The sequence below is a fragment of the Mus musculus genome, chromosome 13 (genome assembly GCF_000001635.26).
Source record: "Mus musculus strain C57BL/6J chromosome 13, GRCm38.p6 C57BL/6J".
Taxonomy (NCBI): domain Eukaryota; kingdom Metazoa; phylum Chordata; class Mammalia; order Rodentia; family Muridae; genus Mus; species Mus musculus.
In genome coordinates, this window is record NC_000079.6 from 77,833,015 (window position 1) to 77,848,584 (window position 15,570).

The 15,570-nt window shown below is 35.9% G+C and overlaps 1 protein-coding gene across 13 annotated transcripts in view; it reads left to right on the forward strand.

Annotated features, from left to right (window-relative positions):
• The window catches only part of Fam172a (family with sequence similarity 172, member A), a 457,564-nt gene that overhangs the window by 124,338 nt on the left and 317,656 nt on the right, over positions 1 to 15,570 (forward strand). For 10 of the 13 annotated variants that reach the window (XR_001780804.2, XR_003950473.1, NR_028109.1 and 7 more), the window contains one exon: positions 1,496 to 1,687. The exons of 2 other annotated variants lie outside the window; for them this stretch is intronic. Coding sequence is in view for 8 of the 11 variants with exons in the window: in XM_006517352.3 (XP_006517415.1) it covers positions 1,496 to 1,687 (192 nt within the window). In the remaining 3 variants the exon portion in view is untranslated. Of the gene's footprint in view, positions 1 to 1,495; positions 1,688 to 4,217; positions 9,025 to 15,570 lie in introns of those variants that run through there. One more of the 13 variants, XM_017315582.2, reaches the window with a different exon arrangement.

The following is a 15,570-nucleotide window of genomic DNA, read 5'->3' on the forward strand; positions in this document are numbered from 1 at the left end:
TGAGTATATATACACACAAAGGCATACACATGTATGCACCCACACTTGTATGCCACACATGCATGCACACATGCACTCCCATGCATGCATATATACATGCACATGCATGCACATCAGTCATCTATCTATGAATGAATACACTTTGATGGATTGCTCTGTGTGTTGTGAAAAAGACACAGAAAGGGAGTAGAGATTCACGAGGAAAAGTTTGAGATGCTCTTTGTAGACAAGAAAAGCTTCACTGAAAAGTTGTAGCTATGCATAAGCTCCAGCCATTCTGTTCCTATTGATCCGGTTGCTCTTGCGCTCTGTTTACACACATAGCAACATCAGATAATGAGACCAATATTGTTTTAAACCTAGGTTTGGTTTTCTATTCCTGTACATTTTGAATGAATGGGAAAATTTAGATTTTAAAATTTTAGATTCACTTCTAAGAATTTTTTTTAGAATTGTGTGTGTGTGTGTGTGTTCTAACAATGATACCTGTATGAACATAATTTTTTGCTGGAGTCAAGAACTGGTGCAGTATATAGCATATAGAGTGATCATTTATGTATGTAGTTGTGGTTAGAGGACACATTACTAGTTGTTAGTTCTGGCTTTAACCTGGTTGTATAAGGCTTCCATTCTGAGTCCTGGCTCTTATTGATGTACCATAGAGCTTCATGTACATATGTAATGAAATGATCAGAAATTGGACTTCTATAGTATTTCTAATATCTTTGAAACTGAAGTTGTATTTAATAAAAATTAATTTTTATTATATGTTTATTAACTAGATATAAATGGATAATCCTTGAGTAAGTGAAGCATAAATAAGTTGCTAGCATGTACAAGTGGTTGTTGTGCATGCCTGTGTTTGCAATCTGAATGTCGTTTCAAAGCCCTATTAAATGGAGCACCTTGAACTTGGAGTTTTAGATAGGGTTTTTTTTTTCATAGTTTATACTGTTCTGGCTAAGGTATTTATATATTCCAGTTTGGCCTTTCTGTTTTTTTATGATAGGTACAATCTGTTTCAGTTATAGAGTTATAGGCTGTATGCTGTGTAAGCCTATAACTTAAATTTATCCAAATATAATTCCTTCATTTATTGATGATTGTTGTGGTAGTGACACCTCAGTGGGATTGTGAATAACGAGAGTAATAAGAGCAGTTGGATCATATCTAGACCACGGGATGCTTTCAAAATTAGTTATTTTAATGTAAGATGGTAATACAATTCTAAATATACAATAACAACATAGGGATACATGCTTTAATTATTCTTTTTATATGTTTTTATATTTAAAATACTTGTGTTGCTTGATAATCTATTATGCAATTGCTAGATCTTACTATCTTTCTTTTATGTAAGTTTTTTTTTAAGAAGTGATTCTGTAATAACCATTCAATCATTTGTAGTAGCCGTTAGTTGTTTTCTCATTGTGTGAATGCTTGACCAAAAAACATTTTATTTATTATTTAATTTTTTTTTTTTTTTTGATTACAGGTAGATGCCACTGAGAGTGAACCAAAGAGTTTTATCTTTATGAGTGAGGATGCTTTGACAAATCCACAGAAACTGATGGTTTTAATTCATGGTAGTGGTGTTGTCAGGGCAGGTCAGTGGGCTAGAAGGCTTATTATTAATGAAGATCTGGACAGTGGCACACAGATACCTTTTATTAAGAGAGCTATGGATGTAAGTGAATCTTCCTTTGTTTTGGGGGGCATTTTATCATTCTGTTTTATTGCATAGAACAGTTTTATTATCATTTTCAGAAATATATTCATAGCATAATCTTATTAAGCCTTTATTTACCTTACTTGTATGATTATTATTTTGCAGTGATGCAGGAAAATGTAGTGATATTGTTGTTTACGTAAAGGGTTAAATGTCTTTGAAATGAGTATTTTAAATTTTCCCATGTTAGAAAATTTTTTTTATTTTCTTTGTTTAACAATATGAACTATGAGTTTTAACTCTTCTTTCATATCATCATTAACAATGAAATACTTCTGACAAACCCCCAAACATAACGAACCTTAATTGTGCTTGGAATGTTTTGCTTTCGTCCTGTCATGAAGATAAAAGGGAAGGAGACTTGCTGATGATAGGTAATCTGTCCCGTGAGGGACATACAGTCAGGACATGGTCTTGGAATTTAAATAATATTCTGAGCCCTCAAATAAAATGTTTCAAGCTTAAAATAATCATATAAACTGTTAAATTGTAATATTTTAGAATATTTTTCTATTCTAGTATTGTTCTAATGTTCAATTGTTGTGTATAAGTCTTTTAAGTTATTCAGTGAAGAGCCAGTTTTCACAAAGTATGAGTTTCTTTTATATGTTACTAGGAATATTCCTCAAAAACTGTTGTCTTGTAAAAAACATTTATGATAGAGAGGGTATGTTAGAAATGGTACATGTGTCTATGTATATATTTTATTTCTAAAAATGACAGTATATTTTATAATTAACATTGTAAATATATCTTGGATATATATTTACAAAATAGAACAGTAAATATTTTAATATGTTCAGTATTCTTTTGTCCTGGATATAATGATAGCATTTAAGACAAATCCTAGAGAATGCTTTTCTTAGTAGATTTTGTGAATCCTCAAAGTTTGGCTTTATGAGTTCCTTAAGTTAATGCTTTATCCACCTGTGCAAAGAAACATGCAACTTTTATTTGGGTACTACTCTAATTGTGATTGTAGAAAAAAATGTAGTAACTGATTATTCAATTAAGAAGTCAGAATAATTAAATATTCATTTACTAAGTTGAAATATATACTAAAATGACAAAAATTAGTGCTTTTTAAACTGTCTTATTTTATGATATAGTTAGTAAATTATTTCTTCAGTGGTTCTGGTTGTGATTTTAACACAGTATATGTTTTAGAGAGAACATGCATGGAAAATGTGTGTACAGTTCATTAAGTATTTGAAAATAATAGTCAAGAACTGAGGAATTCCAGACAGCAAGCACTTGGTGAGATGCTCATGGAGTTCTGTTCCCCTGCACCAGTGTCACCTGCTTTGTCTAATGTAGAACATTTGTTGATGTGCTTTTTGAGGTAAAACTGTGTGGAGGAAACTGTGAAATATCTTTGTATGGATAGATTATTGATTTGCTCAACATGGAAGTGCTAGGTTTTTTTGTTTTTGTTTTAAATAACATTAGAATAGTAAACCATTTAACCTTTTAAGTGGAAATAATGTTTAGAATATAACAGTGTTCTTCATTGTTTATTTCTCTACTTTTCTCAACCATAGTAAATTGTGATTCTTTGAAAGGAAAGAATTCATTTGTAAATATATGGCTTGCCTAAGTTCTAGTTTTAGGTAGTTACATTTTCTTTAGTTTTAAATAAGAAGTTTATTGTATGAAATCCATCATGAATTTCTAAAAATGTATGTCATTTTTAAATCCAGATGAAGTGATTTTTACCATCTGGCTTCACTTGTTACAGTTACTGCTCTGGTGGTAGGGAAGGATTTATGGCATTTTAGGGGAGCAGGCAGAGGAAGATCCACAGGAGCAAGGTGCAGTCCCATTCTTTGCTTTTAACATGGTAGTTCAGCTTTTTTTTATTTTGTTGTTTTCTGAGATTTCACACTGTTTTCATAGTGTAGAAAGGGTTAGCTGATCATTAGGGTTTTGAGGTCCTGTGAGTTTTTATACTGGTGTACAAGTCAATTTTAATATTTTACAGGTTAGACATTGTCATCTCCATATAGTATGAATTATCACCAGATTATTTATATATTATTTCAATTTCTAAATTATGTCCATATCAATGTATCATAATCCTCTCGAGCAGGTAAGCCATGTCCTAGAGGAACACTGCATGAAGGGCATGATCTTTTACCTATGGCTTCATTGTGGCTAACATTGTGGGTGTGAGGTCTGTAACAAAGATTTCTCTAGAATTTTTCAACTCCAAAGAAAATGATAGGTGTTCTATCCCTTATATTTAGAACTTGATTATAAAATATATATTAAGATTTCATTAGGGAAGAATGGTGCCTATCAAATACCTTCCTGTAAGTACTTACAAGGTTTCCAGGGTTGGTGGTTTTAGTCTTTAATAGGCTTCATTGCATAATACAGTACTCAGGTAAGAAAGTTTATTATTTATCCACACATCTATGATTCAGTATCTTTATAATTTGAGTTACTCAATGTGTTAGTAGTCTTTGACTTCTCCCTTTCTTTTCAGGCGTTTCTGCTTGTGTGTGTAAAGGGGGAAAGTAAAGTAGATGGCCCTGCAATCCTTTAAATGCTTCTAGATTTAAAACAAATGACCAAAGTGTGGACACTTTGCCCCTTCTTAGAATTGGGAACAAAACACCCATGGAAGGAGTTACAGAGACAAAGATTGGAGCTGAGACGAAAGGATGGACCATCTAGAGACTGCCATATCCAGGGATCCATCCTATAATCTGCCTCCAAACACTGACACCAGTGCACACACCAGCAAGATGTTGCTGAAAGGACCCTGATATAGCTGTCTCTCGTGAGGCTATGCCAGTGCCTGGCAAACACAGAAGTGGATGCTCACAGTCAGCTATTGGATGGATCACAGGGTCCCCAATGGAGGAGCTAGAGAAAGTACCTAAGGAGCTAAAGGGGTCTGCAACCCTATAGGTGGAAAAACAATATGAACTAACCAGTACCCTCCCCGGAGCTCGTGTCTCTAGCTGCATATGTATCAGAAGATGGCCTAGTTGGCCATCACTGAAAAGAGAGGCCCATTGGTCGTGCAAACTTTATATGTCTCAGTACGGGGGAATGCCAGGGCCAAGAAGTGGTAATGGGAGGCAAAGAGAGTGGGGGGAGGGTTTGGGGGATTTTGGGGGTAGGATTGGAAATGTAAATGAAGAAAATACCTAATTAATAAAAAATATGCATGCAGTTAAGGAGACACCTCAGTGACTTCATCCTTATCTCATCCTTGGCTGATTGAGTTGCACTATGGAGAGCTGGGTGTAGGGGTGTCTGGAGGTTGACATGGGAAAATGTCAATTCAAGACTAGTCTGGACAATGAGGCCTAGTTTCAGAAAAAAAAAAAAACTAAACTAAACAAATAATGTTTCTGTGAAAAGCTTTGTGACAGTGATTTTCAACCTTTCTAATGCTGTGTCCTTACAATACAGTTCCTCGTGTTGTGTTGACACTCCCTAACCCCCAAACATAATATTATTTTCATAACTACTGCATGACTGTAATGTTGCTACTTTTCTGAATTGTAATGTAAATGGTTTTTTTTTTTAAGATTTATTTATTATTATGTGTAAGTACACTGGAGCTTCCTTCAGACACACCAGATGAGGGCGTCAGATCTCATTACGGGTGGTTGTGAACCACCATGTGCTTGCTGGGATTTGGACTCAGGATCTTTAGAAGAGCAGCCAGTGCTCTTACCCGCTGAGCCATCTCACCAGTAAATGTTTTCCGATGGTCTTAGGTGACCCCTGTGAAAAGGTCAGTCAAACTTTATCAGAAGGTCTAGTTGACACCTGAGAATTCTTAAGATACACAGGACTTGTGTTTGTTAGATAAACAGACTACATGGATTATCTCCTTTCTATTAGCAAAATCTAGACATGTTCACATCAAGTGAAGTTAGAAATACTGTGGTTTCTGTGTCTAACCAACAGACATCCCTTTGTATACTTTAAATCAGTTCTGGAATACATGTAATGCCTCATATACTGGAAATCTTTCTTATATGTGGAGGCACAAAATGGGGGATTCCCTTCACCATCAGGGCTTCTCCTTCTCAGACCTTGTCTTATGACCTTGAACCCCCACCCCCACCTCTACCTGTGGAATGTCACATAGCCTTGTTGAGATTAAAGGTTCAGCTTCCTTTCTCTAGATAAGAACCAGATCAACAAACACCTGACGCACCTGGAATGCCTCTCCATGCTAATGACTCATCTCAATACCTTAGCCTTCAGCCAGAGACCTTTGCCTACCCTGGATAGCCTTATCCCCATCCCCCCAAATATATAACCCTATTTCACCCAGATTAAAGTAGATCTGTCTCCAAATAGCCTGAAGCTGGTCACTGAATGTGTCATTTCTGTTTGTACTCCCGGGCTGTCTAAAAACCCTATTCTTGGACTTTGTTCTCTTTGACCTCCTGGGCCAGCGACCAGTGACCCGAGAAGAAGGGAGACCTACAGCTCTATTATATTTTTAGGAAATAATAAAGATGTACACTATGTAAATGTTTTAAAACATATTTTCATCTATGGTGGATCAATAGGTCTAGATCAATGTATCTTAGATGAAGAACCCACAAAAAGATAGGGCTACTTTGTACACTTTATTCCTTGGGCATAATGGATATTATTGATGTCAATAGTATTTGTGAAAATTAGGATTGGGATATAATAAAAAATGATAACTCATAAATTTTTAGTTTTTTATTTTAGTTTTATGTCTTTTATAATGATGAGTATTTTGAATCTTCATTGTCTTAACAGTAATTTTTAGCATGATGAAATCTAAGCAGATTATCTCCTAGACTTATCTAGACTTAGTTCTTCATCTGAGAGCTATTTTGTTTTCTTGTGGACTTTTATCCAAGTTTCCCTGGCTCGTTTCTTAAGGCTGCCATCCTCTTATTCTGAGATGCCCCTTAGTTGTTACCTGGATTCTTTGCTTTCTTGATATATTTCCTTATATTTTAGATTCATCAGAGGATCAGTAGAAAAACAAGTTTTATGTGTGAAGTATGTGTATGTATTTGATCATCTATGCACATATATGTGTACAACCACGTATGTTTAAACATGTTTAAATATGTACAAAGGTTAATGCTACATTCTTCTTCAGTCATTCTCCACATTATTTGATTTGACAAGGAGTGGAAGTTAAGTGACTGAGCTAGACTGGCCAGTCAGCAAGCTGTGGGGACCCTATTGTCCCCACTTCCTTACACAACCACAGTACAACCACAGTGCTCAACAGTTTTGTATAAGTGTAAGGATTTGAACTCAGGACTTTATGCTAGCACAAGTACTTTACGGACTGAATCATCTCACTAGGCCTGGAAATAATTTTGAAACCTTTCTTTTTTTAAAAAGTTGTCTTTACTCTACTTGTTTTAGTAATTAATTAGCTGTTATCGTGTGAGCTAAAATAATTTTTATTCTGAAATTTGACAGCTTTATTTTTTTCTAACATGTAGTACCTTTGACCTTGAATTCTTTCCCTATTTCCTATGGAAGCCCCTCATCCTGTGTCTCTTATTTTTTTCTGTATTTTCGTATAATTTTTAGGTGAAGTATATAAATAACTTTTTTGTTGAAATTGTGTTAAAAAATTAATGCTTTTTTAAAAATAGAATATATTCTGATTATGGTTTCCCCTTCTCCCTCATCTCCTCCCACCTCTTCACTAATTCATGGCTTTTGCCATCTATAAAAAATAAGCAAGCAAATAAAACAAGCCATTTTTTAAAGTACAAGAAATATACAGACAAGCAAAACCTATTTAAAAAAAAAACACAAAAAGGGAAACAACAGCATATAAGCAATCGTGCAGTATGGGGAAAAAAGGGGGTAAAAAAGAGCTCTATGAGACACAAACAAAACCACCATTCAGGTCTAGTCAGTGTTGACTGTGTACTGCCCTTATGTTTGGTTTGTAAATCCATTCAGTCTTTATTGGAGAAACCTATTGTTTCTTTGGTAATGGTTGTCAATTGAAGATAGTTTCTTGATTAACTTTTAAACATCATATTATCACATAATTTATTTGGTGATACATTTATAATGCTAGTTTTAAATTTTGATGTGAATACAAATTGAAATAATCTCTTTACATGGAAGCTTAGTAATGCTACCCAAAATTTAATATCTATGCTACCTGGTAACTCAAATTCTACCTGAAATGATGTACACCAGAGCGGTACACGTACACATGCATAGCTGCTGAGAGCAGGAGCTGAGAACAATACACAACTATTTACTAACCACTCGGTTTCTAACAGTAGAGGACTGTGTGAATAAATGACAGTATATTTACAAAATGAAAGACTGTAGTTTTTAGAGAGATTATGTGTGGGGCATGATTATTTTGTGTGAAATGATGTAGATTAAGTGAAAACTCAAGAATGACATTAGGGCGCTTTTACCCAGGAAGACCATTCTTCCCACTCTCAGTCTTCCAGAGTTGCTGTAGCTCTTATCTAGAATTGAGGCATTTTGAAACTTTTCCTTCTGCATTAGCATGTCTGTGGCATCATCTTTATATAGGTCATGTTTATGCAGCTATGGTGGTAAGAACGACACAAGTGTAGAATCTGACATTTCTAGGAGATTTTATGGTAAACTTCACCCTTGCATCCCTTCTTCTGCAGTGTTTCCTAACTTCAGTGCAAGAGTTGTGTTGCAGATGTTTCAGGTGGGATTGTGCTCCTCATTTCTGTATTACGAGGGGGTATGAAGAGGAAATCAAAAGAGCACGGAGAGAGCTCTAATAAGGTTGGGAAAAGGGAGCTACATCTGGAAGAAAGGAAACTGGTAAAACGACAGGAAGGATGTCTGATATCATAAGGAAACAGACCATTAGCTATCTACCTAAAACACTTATGTAAGTAAGTCAATGTATAAATACACATACATACTTTGAATGAAATTTTCTTATTTGGGCTGACAGTGCTTCCTTCTAGAGCCAACTCCAAACTTTCTAAGCAAAACCCCACAGTGGGCATGATATGCCTGTTTTAAGTTGCGGGTCAGGGTTATCCAAGGTAAGGCACTATAGCAAAAGACACTGTATGCCTCAGACACAGGGCACAGTGATCTTTGAGCTGTAACTGGCTTGAATTCCTCCTCTCTAAGGACCAACTTTCCAGAAGGCTGCATACAGGTTTCCAAAGGAGGGATGCCAACTACTTAACTATTACACCTATAAATCGCAACAACTAACTTGACAGTAATCTTAATGGTGCAGTAGTGGCAAATGTACTTTGGCAGTAACAAGCACCTCTGTAATTGGACTCAAGGAATGCTAAAAAAAAGGGGGGGAGTGCAGAAATCATGCTTGGGCACCTAGCCATCTTCCCAAGGCTAGTGAAGTCAAATATGTATTTTTATTTTCACCCCTCAACAAGGAAATTTTTCTCAACAACAAATGGAGACCATTACAACCACAACTGAGGAAAATATATTTTAAGTCTTACAGAGGGACAGGGCGAATTATAAGAGAAATCCTTACTATATGGTCTCCAAATGTACTAATGCCTGTCTCACAGTCTAACACATCTAAAAATAATACATGAATATAACTAGGTGTTGATGGAAGAAACCATCATCTTCATTAATTTCTATCCCAAGTTATTTACTTATGTTTTAAGTCTGCAAATGCTTTTATGTTTAAAAAGATTTTCCTATAATGTATTTATTATGCTATTTTATTATAGTAATTGAATAATCATTTCTAACATTTAGTAAATGATCATAGAATTGCAGACATATCCTTTAATTACTCATTTTTGTCACTTACCAAGAAGTTTAATCAATTCAAATTGAACTCTTAAAGTTTTAAAGCAGTTGATGCCTTTTCCTCCTCTAACTGAGTGCGGGACTATTAAACTCAAAGGTGGAGCAAAAATTGCATGTTCCAGACTTCAAAACTAAACTTTGAAGACAAATATTAAATGATTAATGAATACATATTTATAATACAGACCATAAAATGATGAAGTAAAAATTTCCCTAATGATTAAACTTAGTGCATTTCTCAACTTAGATAGTATATGTGTCCACAGCAGTGGCCCTTAGTATTGCGAAGATTATATGCCCCAGTACAGGGGAATGCCAGGGCCAGGACGCAGGAGTGGGTGGGTTGGGGAGCAGGGCAGGGGGGGGTATTGGGGGCTTTGGGGATAGCATTTGAAATGTAAATGAAGAAAATATCTAATAAAAAAAAGAAATCAACAGATGACAGTTCTAGTGTAGGGAAAGAGGTGCTGAGGGCAGCTCATTTCTTTTCTCTTTTCTTTCCTTTTCTTCTTTAAGCTTTATTTATTTGTTTGCTTGTTTATTTATTTAAACAGTTTGGACTTTTTTTTACCTCCAGGTCCCCCCTGCCCTGACTGTTCCACATCCCTTACCTATCCTAGCACACGCTCCCTCCTCACCCCATTACCCCCATACCACCCTACACTGGGACATCAAACCTTCCCAGGCTATCCTCTGCTACATATGTGACTAGAGCTATGGTTCACTCCATGTGTACTCTTGGGTTGGTAGTTTAGTCCCTGGGAACTCTGGGGTTGGGGAGGTCTGGTTGATTGGTATTGTTGTTCTTCCTGTGGCTTTGCAAATCCCTTCAGATCCTCCAGTCCTTTCTCTAACTCCTCTATTGGTGACCCAGGCTCAATCCAATAGTTGGCCGCAAGCATCTGCCTCTGTCAGGAGACAGCTGTATCAGGTTCCTGTCAGCAAGCACTTCTTGGCATCCACAATAGTGTCTGCCTTTATATGTTACTTGACCTTTTCCCCCTACTTCTTTTAATATTCTTTCCTTGTTTTGAGCATGTGGTGTTTTGGTTATTATGTGAAGGGAAGAATTTCTTTTCTGGTCCAGTCTATTTGGAGTTCTGTAGGCTTCTTGTATCTATATGGGCATCTCTTCCTTTAGGTTCGGAAAGTTTTCTTCTATAATTTTGGTGAAGATATCTACTGGCCCTTTAGATTGGGAATCTTTGCTCTCTTCTATACTACTATCCTTAGGTTTGGTCTTCTCATTGTGCCCTGGATTTCCTGAATGTTTTGGCTTAGAGACTTTTTGCATTTTGCTCAGGGCACAGGTTCAGACCAGCCTTAGTCAGTGGTGATCTGATAAGATGCATGGGGTTATTTCAGTATTGTATCTGTTGAGGCCTGTTTTGTGATCAATTATATGGTCAATTTTAGAGAAGGTACCATGAGGTGCTGAGAAGAGTAATTTTTCTATAGATATCTGTTAAATCCATTTGGTTCATAACTTCTGTTAGTTTCACTGCATTTTTTATTTTTACATTTAGCTATCTAGTTTGATCAAAATTATTTATTGAAGATGCTATCAAATTTGTATTTCTGTCTTATCAAAGACCAGAAGTCCACAGGTATATGTCATTATGTCAGGGGGTCTGTTTTTATGCCTTATCATGCTGTTTTCTAATGCCATTGTTTTGCATTAGATCTTGAGGTCAGGGATGATGGTATCTCCAGCATTCCTTTTATTATCCAGGATTATTTTAGCTATTCTTTGTCTTTCTTATGTCCATGTGTAGCTAGAAATTGTCCTTTTAATTTCTGTGATGAATTGTGTTAGAATTTAGATGAAGAGTGCATTGAATCTCTAGATTAATTTCCTATCTATCCATGAGTATGGGCAGTCATTCCATCTTCTGATTTCTTCACCTTATTTCTCATTGTCTTAAATTTTTTTATTGTATAAGTCTTTCACTTTCTTTCTTAGAATTAGCCCAAATTATTTTAGTATTTTAAGGCTATTGTGAAAGGTATTTTTCTCTGATTCCTCATTTGTTTAATACAATTACTGAATTTTGCCTAATTCTGTATCTTGCTACTTTTCTGAAAATGTTCATCAGTTCCTTGATGGAGTTTAGGGACTTTTGTGTATAAAATCTTATCATATGCAAATAAAGCTACTGTGACTACTTCTTTTTTGTTTGTATATCACTGATCTTCTTCAGTGATCTTACTGTTGTATCTAAAACTTCAAGTACTGTATACTGAATAGGCATGTCTTCTTACTAATTTTAGTTGAAATGCTTTGAATTTATCTCCATTTAGGTTGAGTTTTGCCTGTGAGATTGCTGTAAATTATCTTTATTATGTTGAGGAATTTCTCTCATATCCCTACTTTCCTCAGAACTTTTAATCATGAAAGTCTGTTCAGTTTTGTCAAAGGCTGTTTTCTATAGCTAATGAGATGGTCATGTGCTTTTGTCTTTCCATCTGTTTGTATATGGTAGACTATATTTGTCCATTTATGTATGCTGAGCCATTCCTACATCTTTGTTATGAATCCTATTTGATTATGAAAGATAATGTTTTTGATAGGCTTTTAGATTTGGTTTGGAAATATTTTGTTGAGAATTTTTGTATGTTTGTAGAAGAAGGGGGTTAGTTTTTTGTGTAGTCTATGTATCAATGAAATTGTTGCCTCATTATGAAGTAATTGGGTAATGTTTGTTCTCTTTCTATTTTATGGAATAATTTGAAGAATATTGGTATTAATTCTTCTTTGAAGTGGGATAGAATTCTGTGCTGAAGGCATGTTTAGTAAATTTGTATGTTTAGCCATCTTCCTGATTTTCTCAAAGGAACACTGCTTTGTTTCATTTACTCTGTATATTTTGTTTCTATGTCACTGATTTTACCCATTAGTTTCATTGTCTCCTCACTTCTCCTGGCTTTGGGTGTTGTGTTGTTAAGATTGTAAGGTAAGTGCTTTCTTTCCTAACTTTGGGTGTAGACACTTAGTGTTATGAACTTGGCTTGTAGAACCACCTTCTCCGTGTCTTGTAGTTTGGAGCACTTCAAGGTGATTCCTCACTTTTCTTCTAAGTTTTCCTGTCCAGTGTGTGCACATGCATGTGCATGTGTGTGCATGTGCGTATCTTTAGTGATTTTGTCTGTTGCCAACTCATGAAATTTGTGATTTTGTTTTGTTTTGTTTTGTTTTGTTTTGTTTTTCGATACAGGGTTTTACAGGTATAGTCCTGGCTATCCTGGAACTCACTTTGTAGATCAGGTTGGCCTCAAACTCAGAAATCCGCCTGCCTCTGCCTCCCAAGTGCTGGGATTAAAGGCGTGTGCCACCACTGCCTGGCTGAAATTTGTGATTTTAATAGTTGGCTTTCATGAGCCCATGTGAGGTAGTTTCAGTACACCACTGTTTTCTTTAAATCAAGGATCTTTATTCACGTAGCTAAAAACTAAAACTTTCTCAGTCCTCATCATCAGCAATATTATTTTATAATAATTTTATATGTCTTAATTTTAATTGTAAATTCCAATGATTATCTTTATGTAATACAATACATACTGCATTGAACTGAGCAAACTTGCACAACTACTGAAAGTGCCCTGGATAAACCCTAGAAATTACCTTTTGAGCTAAAACAGTCAATCACTAATTTCACTTACCTGAAGTTCAGAATGTACAAAACCCATGTACCATCTTAGAAATAAGGATGGAATGAATATTTAAAGAAGTGCTTTTTTGAAGTGCTCATAAAGAGGGTATTTCTTTCAAAAACTATTTTTTCTGATTCTCTGAGAACTTCATACAGTGTGTTTTGATCACATGTATCCTCCATTCCTCTATTTGTCTTCCCAGATCCACTCTTTCTCCTTTTTCTCCATATTATCCTTTCATCCTTGTAATGATTTATTGAGTCCATTTTGTGCTACCCATATACTCCTTTCTCTTGTTCATTCTACCCTTAAAGAAAACTGACAATCCCAGCAGCAGCTGTAAATTCCTCCTTCTCTAGAGTTGCGACTTCATGACTACTCTCCCTTTGTATGCAAGAATTCTGTCAATATTAATATCATACAGATCTTATGTAAGCTGTTAGAGCTTCTGTGAATTTATATGTGCATGCACCTTGCTGTATACAGGAAACACTATTTTGACATAGTCATTTACTGCTTCTGGTTCTTAACAATCATTCCACCTCCTCTTTCATGATGGTCCCTGAATTTGGAAGGAGGATATATAATATAGACATCCCATTTAGGGCTGAGTACTCTGCAGTTCCTTATTGACTACATGATATCTAGTTGCAGGTCTCTTGCATACATCATCTGTTGCAAACAGACCTTCTGTGGTAAGGGTTGATAAATGCAATAGTTTACGGGAGTTACTATTATGTCATCAGGAATTGGTTGAATACTGTGTCCATTCAGCAGAATAATAGAGTAGTGTCTATGATTTTTCTTGTCACATTTTTTTTTTACACACATAACCATAATGGTTTTGTCTTGGGGAACAAGGCTTAAGTCCAGTTTTTAAAAAAGTGTTTGGTTACTCCTATGGCATTTCTGCCACTCTTGCAGTTGCAGCCATCCTTTTCTATGTCAGTCATTAATGTCACTCACATGGGTCACACCTGGGTAAGCTTGAGGACTCTTTTTCTCCTTCCATTGTGCATAGTTCCTTGGAGCACTATAAAAGGTAGCTAGTAGTGCTACCTTACAGTTGGTATCTGTACTGGCTAGTTTTGTGTGTCAACTTGACACAGGCTGAAGTTATCACAGAGAAAGGAGCTTCAGTTGGAGGAATGTCTCCATGAGATCCAGCTGTAAGGCATTTTCTCAACTAGTGATGAAGGGGGAAAGGCCCCTTGTGGGTGGGACCATCTCTGGGCTGGTTCTATAAGAGAGCAGGCTGAGCATGCCAGGGGAAGCAAGCCAGTAAAGAACATCCCTCCATGGCCTCTGCATCAGCTCCTGCTTTCTTACCTGCTTGAGTTCCAGTCCTGATTTCCTTGGTGATGAACAACAGTATGGAAGTGTAAGCCGAATAAACCCTTTTCCTCCCCAACTTGCTTCTTGGTCATGATGTTTGTGTGGGAATAGAAACCCTGACTAAGACAGTATCACTCTGATTTCTCCATGTTATATGACTTGAGTATATGGTAGATTTAGTAAAATCTTGCCGTTTAAATTCTGGAAGGCAACCAAGAATGGTTGGCCATAGCCTATAATTTGTGGTGAAGATAGTGGTAGTTATAGAATCCCATTGACTAATAACTACAAAAGTAGTAACCAATTTCTGGTACTGGGTTTTTTATTTGATAGCTTATAATATCTAGAAGGGACATCATTCTCCAATTATAGAATAACTCCATATTACACTGGGGTGTTTGTTTTTGTGTATGTGTTAAAGACCATGGGAGAGGGGCTTTAAAGCATCAATGACTGCTGGTGGCCTGAAAAAGGATATCCGAAGATATTGCTTTTAAATCTGCTTATCTAGAAACATACTTGCTTTGTGAAGTTACTGAGTAACTGTAAAGTTATCTCTGTGTAATATTCAAATATTAGACTTGAAATATGCATGTGGGAACTTGCCATTTGAAGTCTTTTCGGGATAATGACTGTTAAGCTCACTTGAGATAAATCCAAGGCTCATTCTAAATAATCACAGACTTGGGTTTTCTCTTTAATGTGCATTTCTGTATCAGCTGAAATTTTCATTTCTCCTTGAACTCAGCACATTCTCATATATACTGCTTCTACTTTTGTATTTCTGTTGCTATTCGGAGTCCTTCGCCCCGGATGCTGATCCCGAGGATTATATGAACTAATACTTGTCTTACCATTTAATCCCAAGGATGATATGAACTAATACTTGTCTTACCATTGAAATTCTAGGCTTAGTTCAGGACTGGTGTTCTTTCTAAACTTTGCGTGTTGGAATTTCTCACTATTCTATTTATACATAAGTACTTAAGTTTTTATTTTTCATGTTTAAAGCAGGGTTTAATGTATGCTGGGATGGCCTTAAATTCATGCATGATATAACCAAA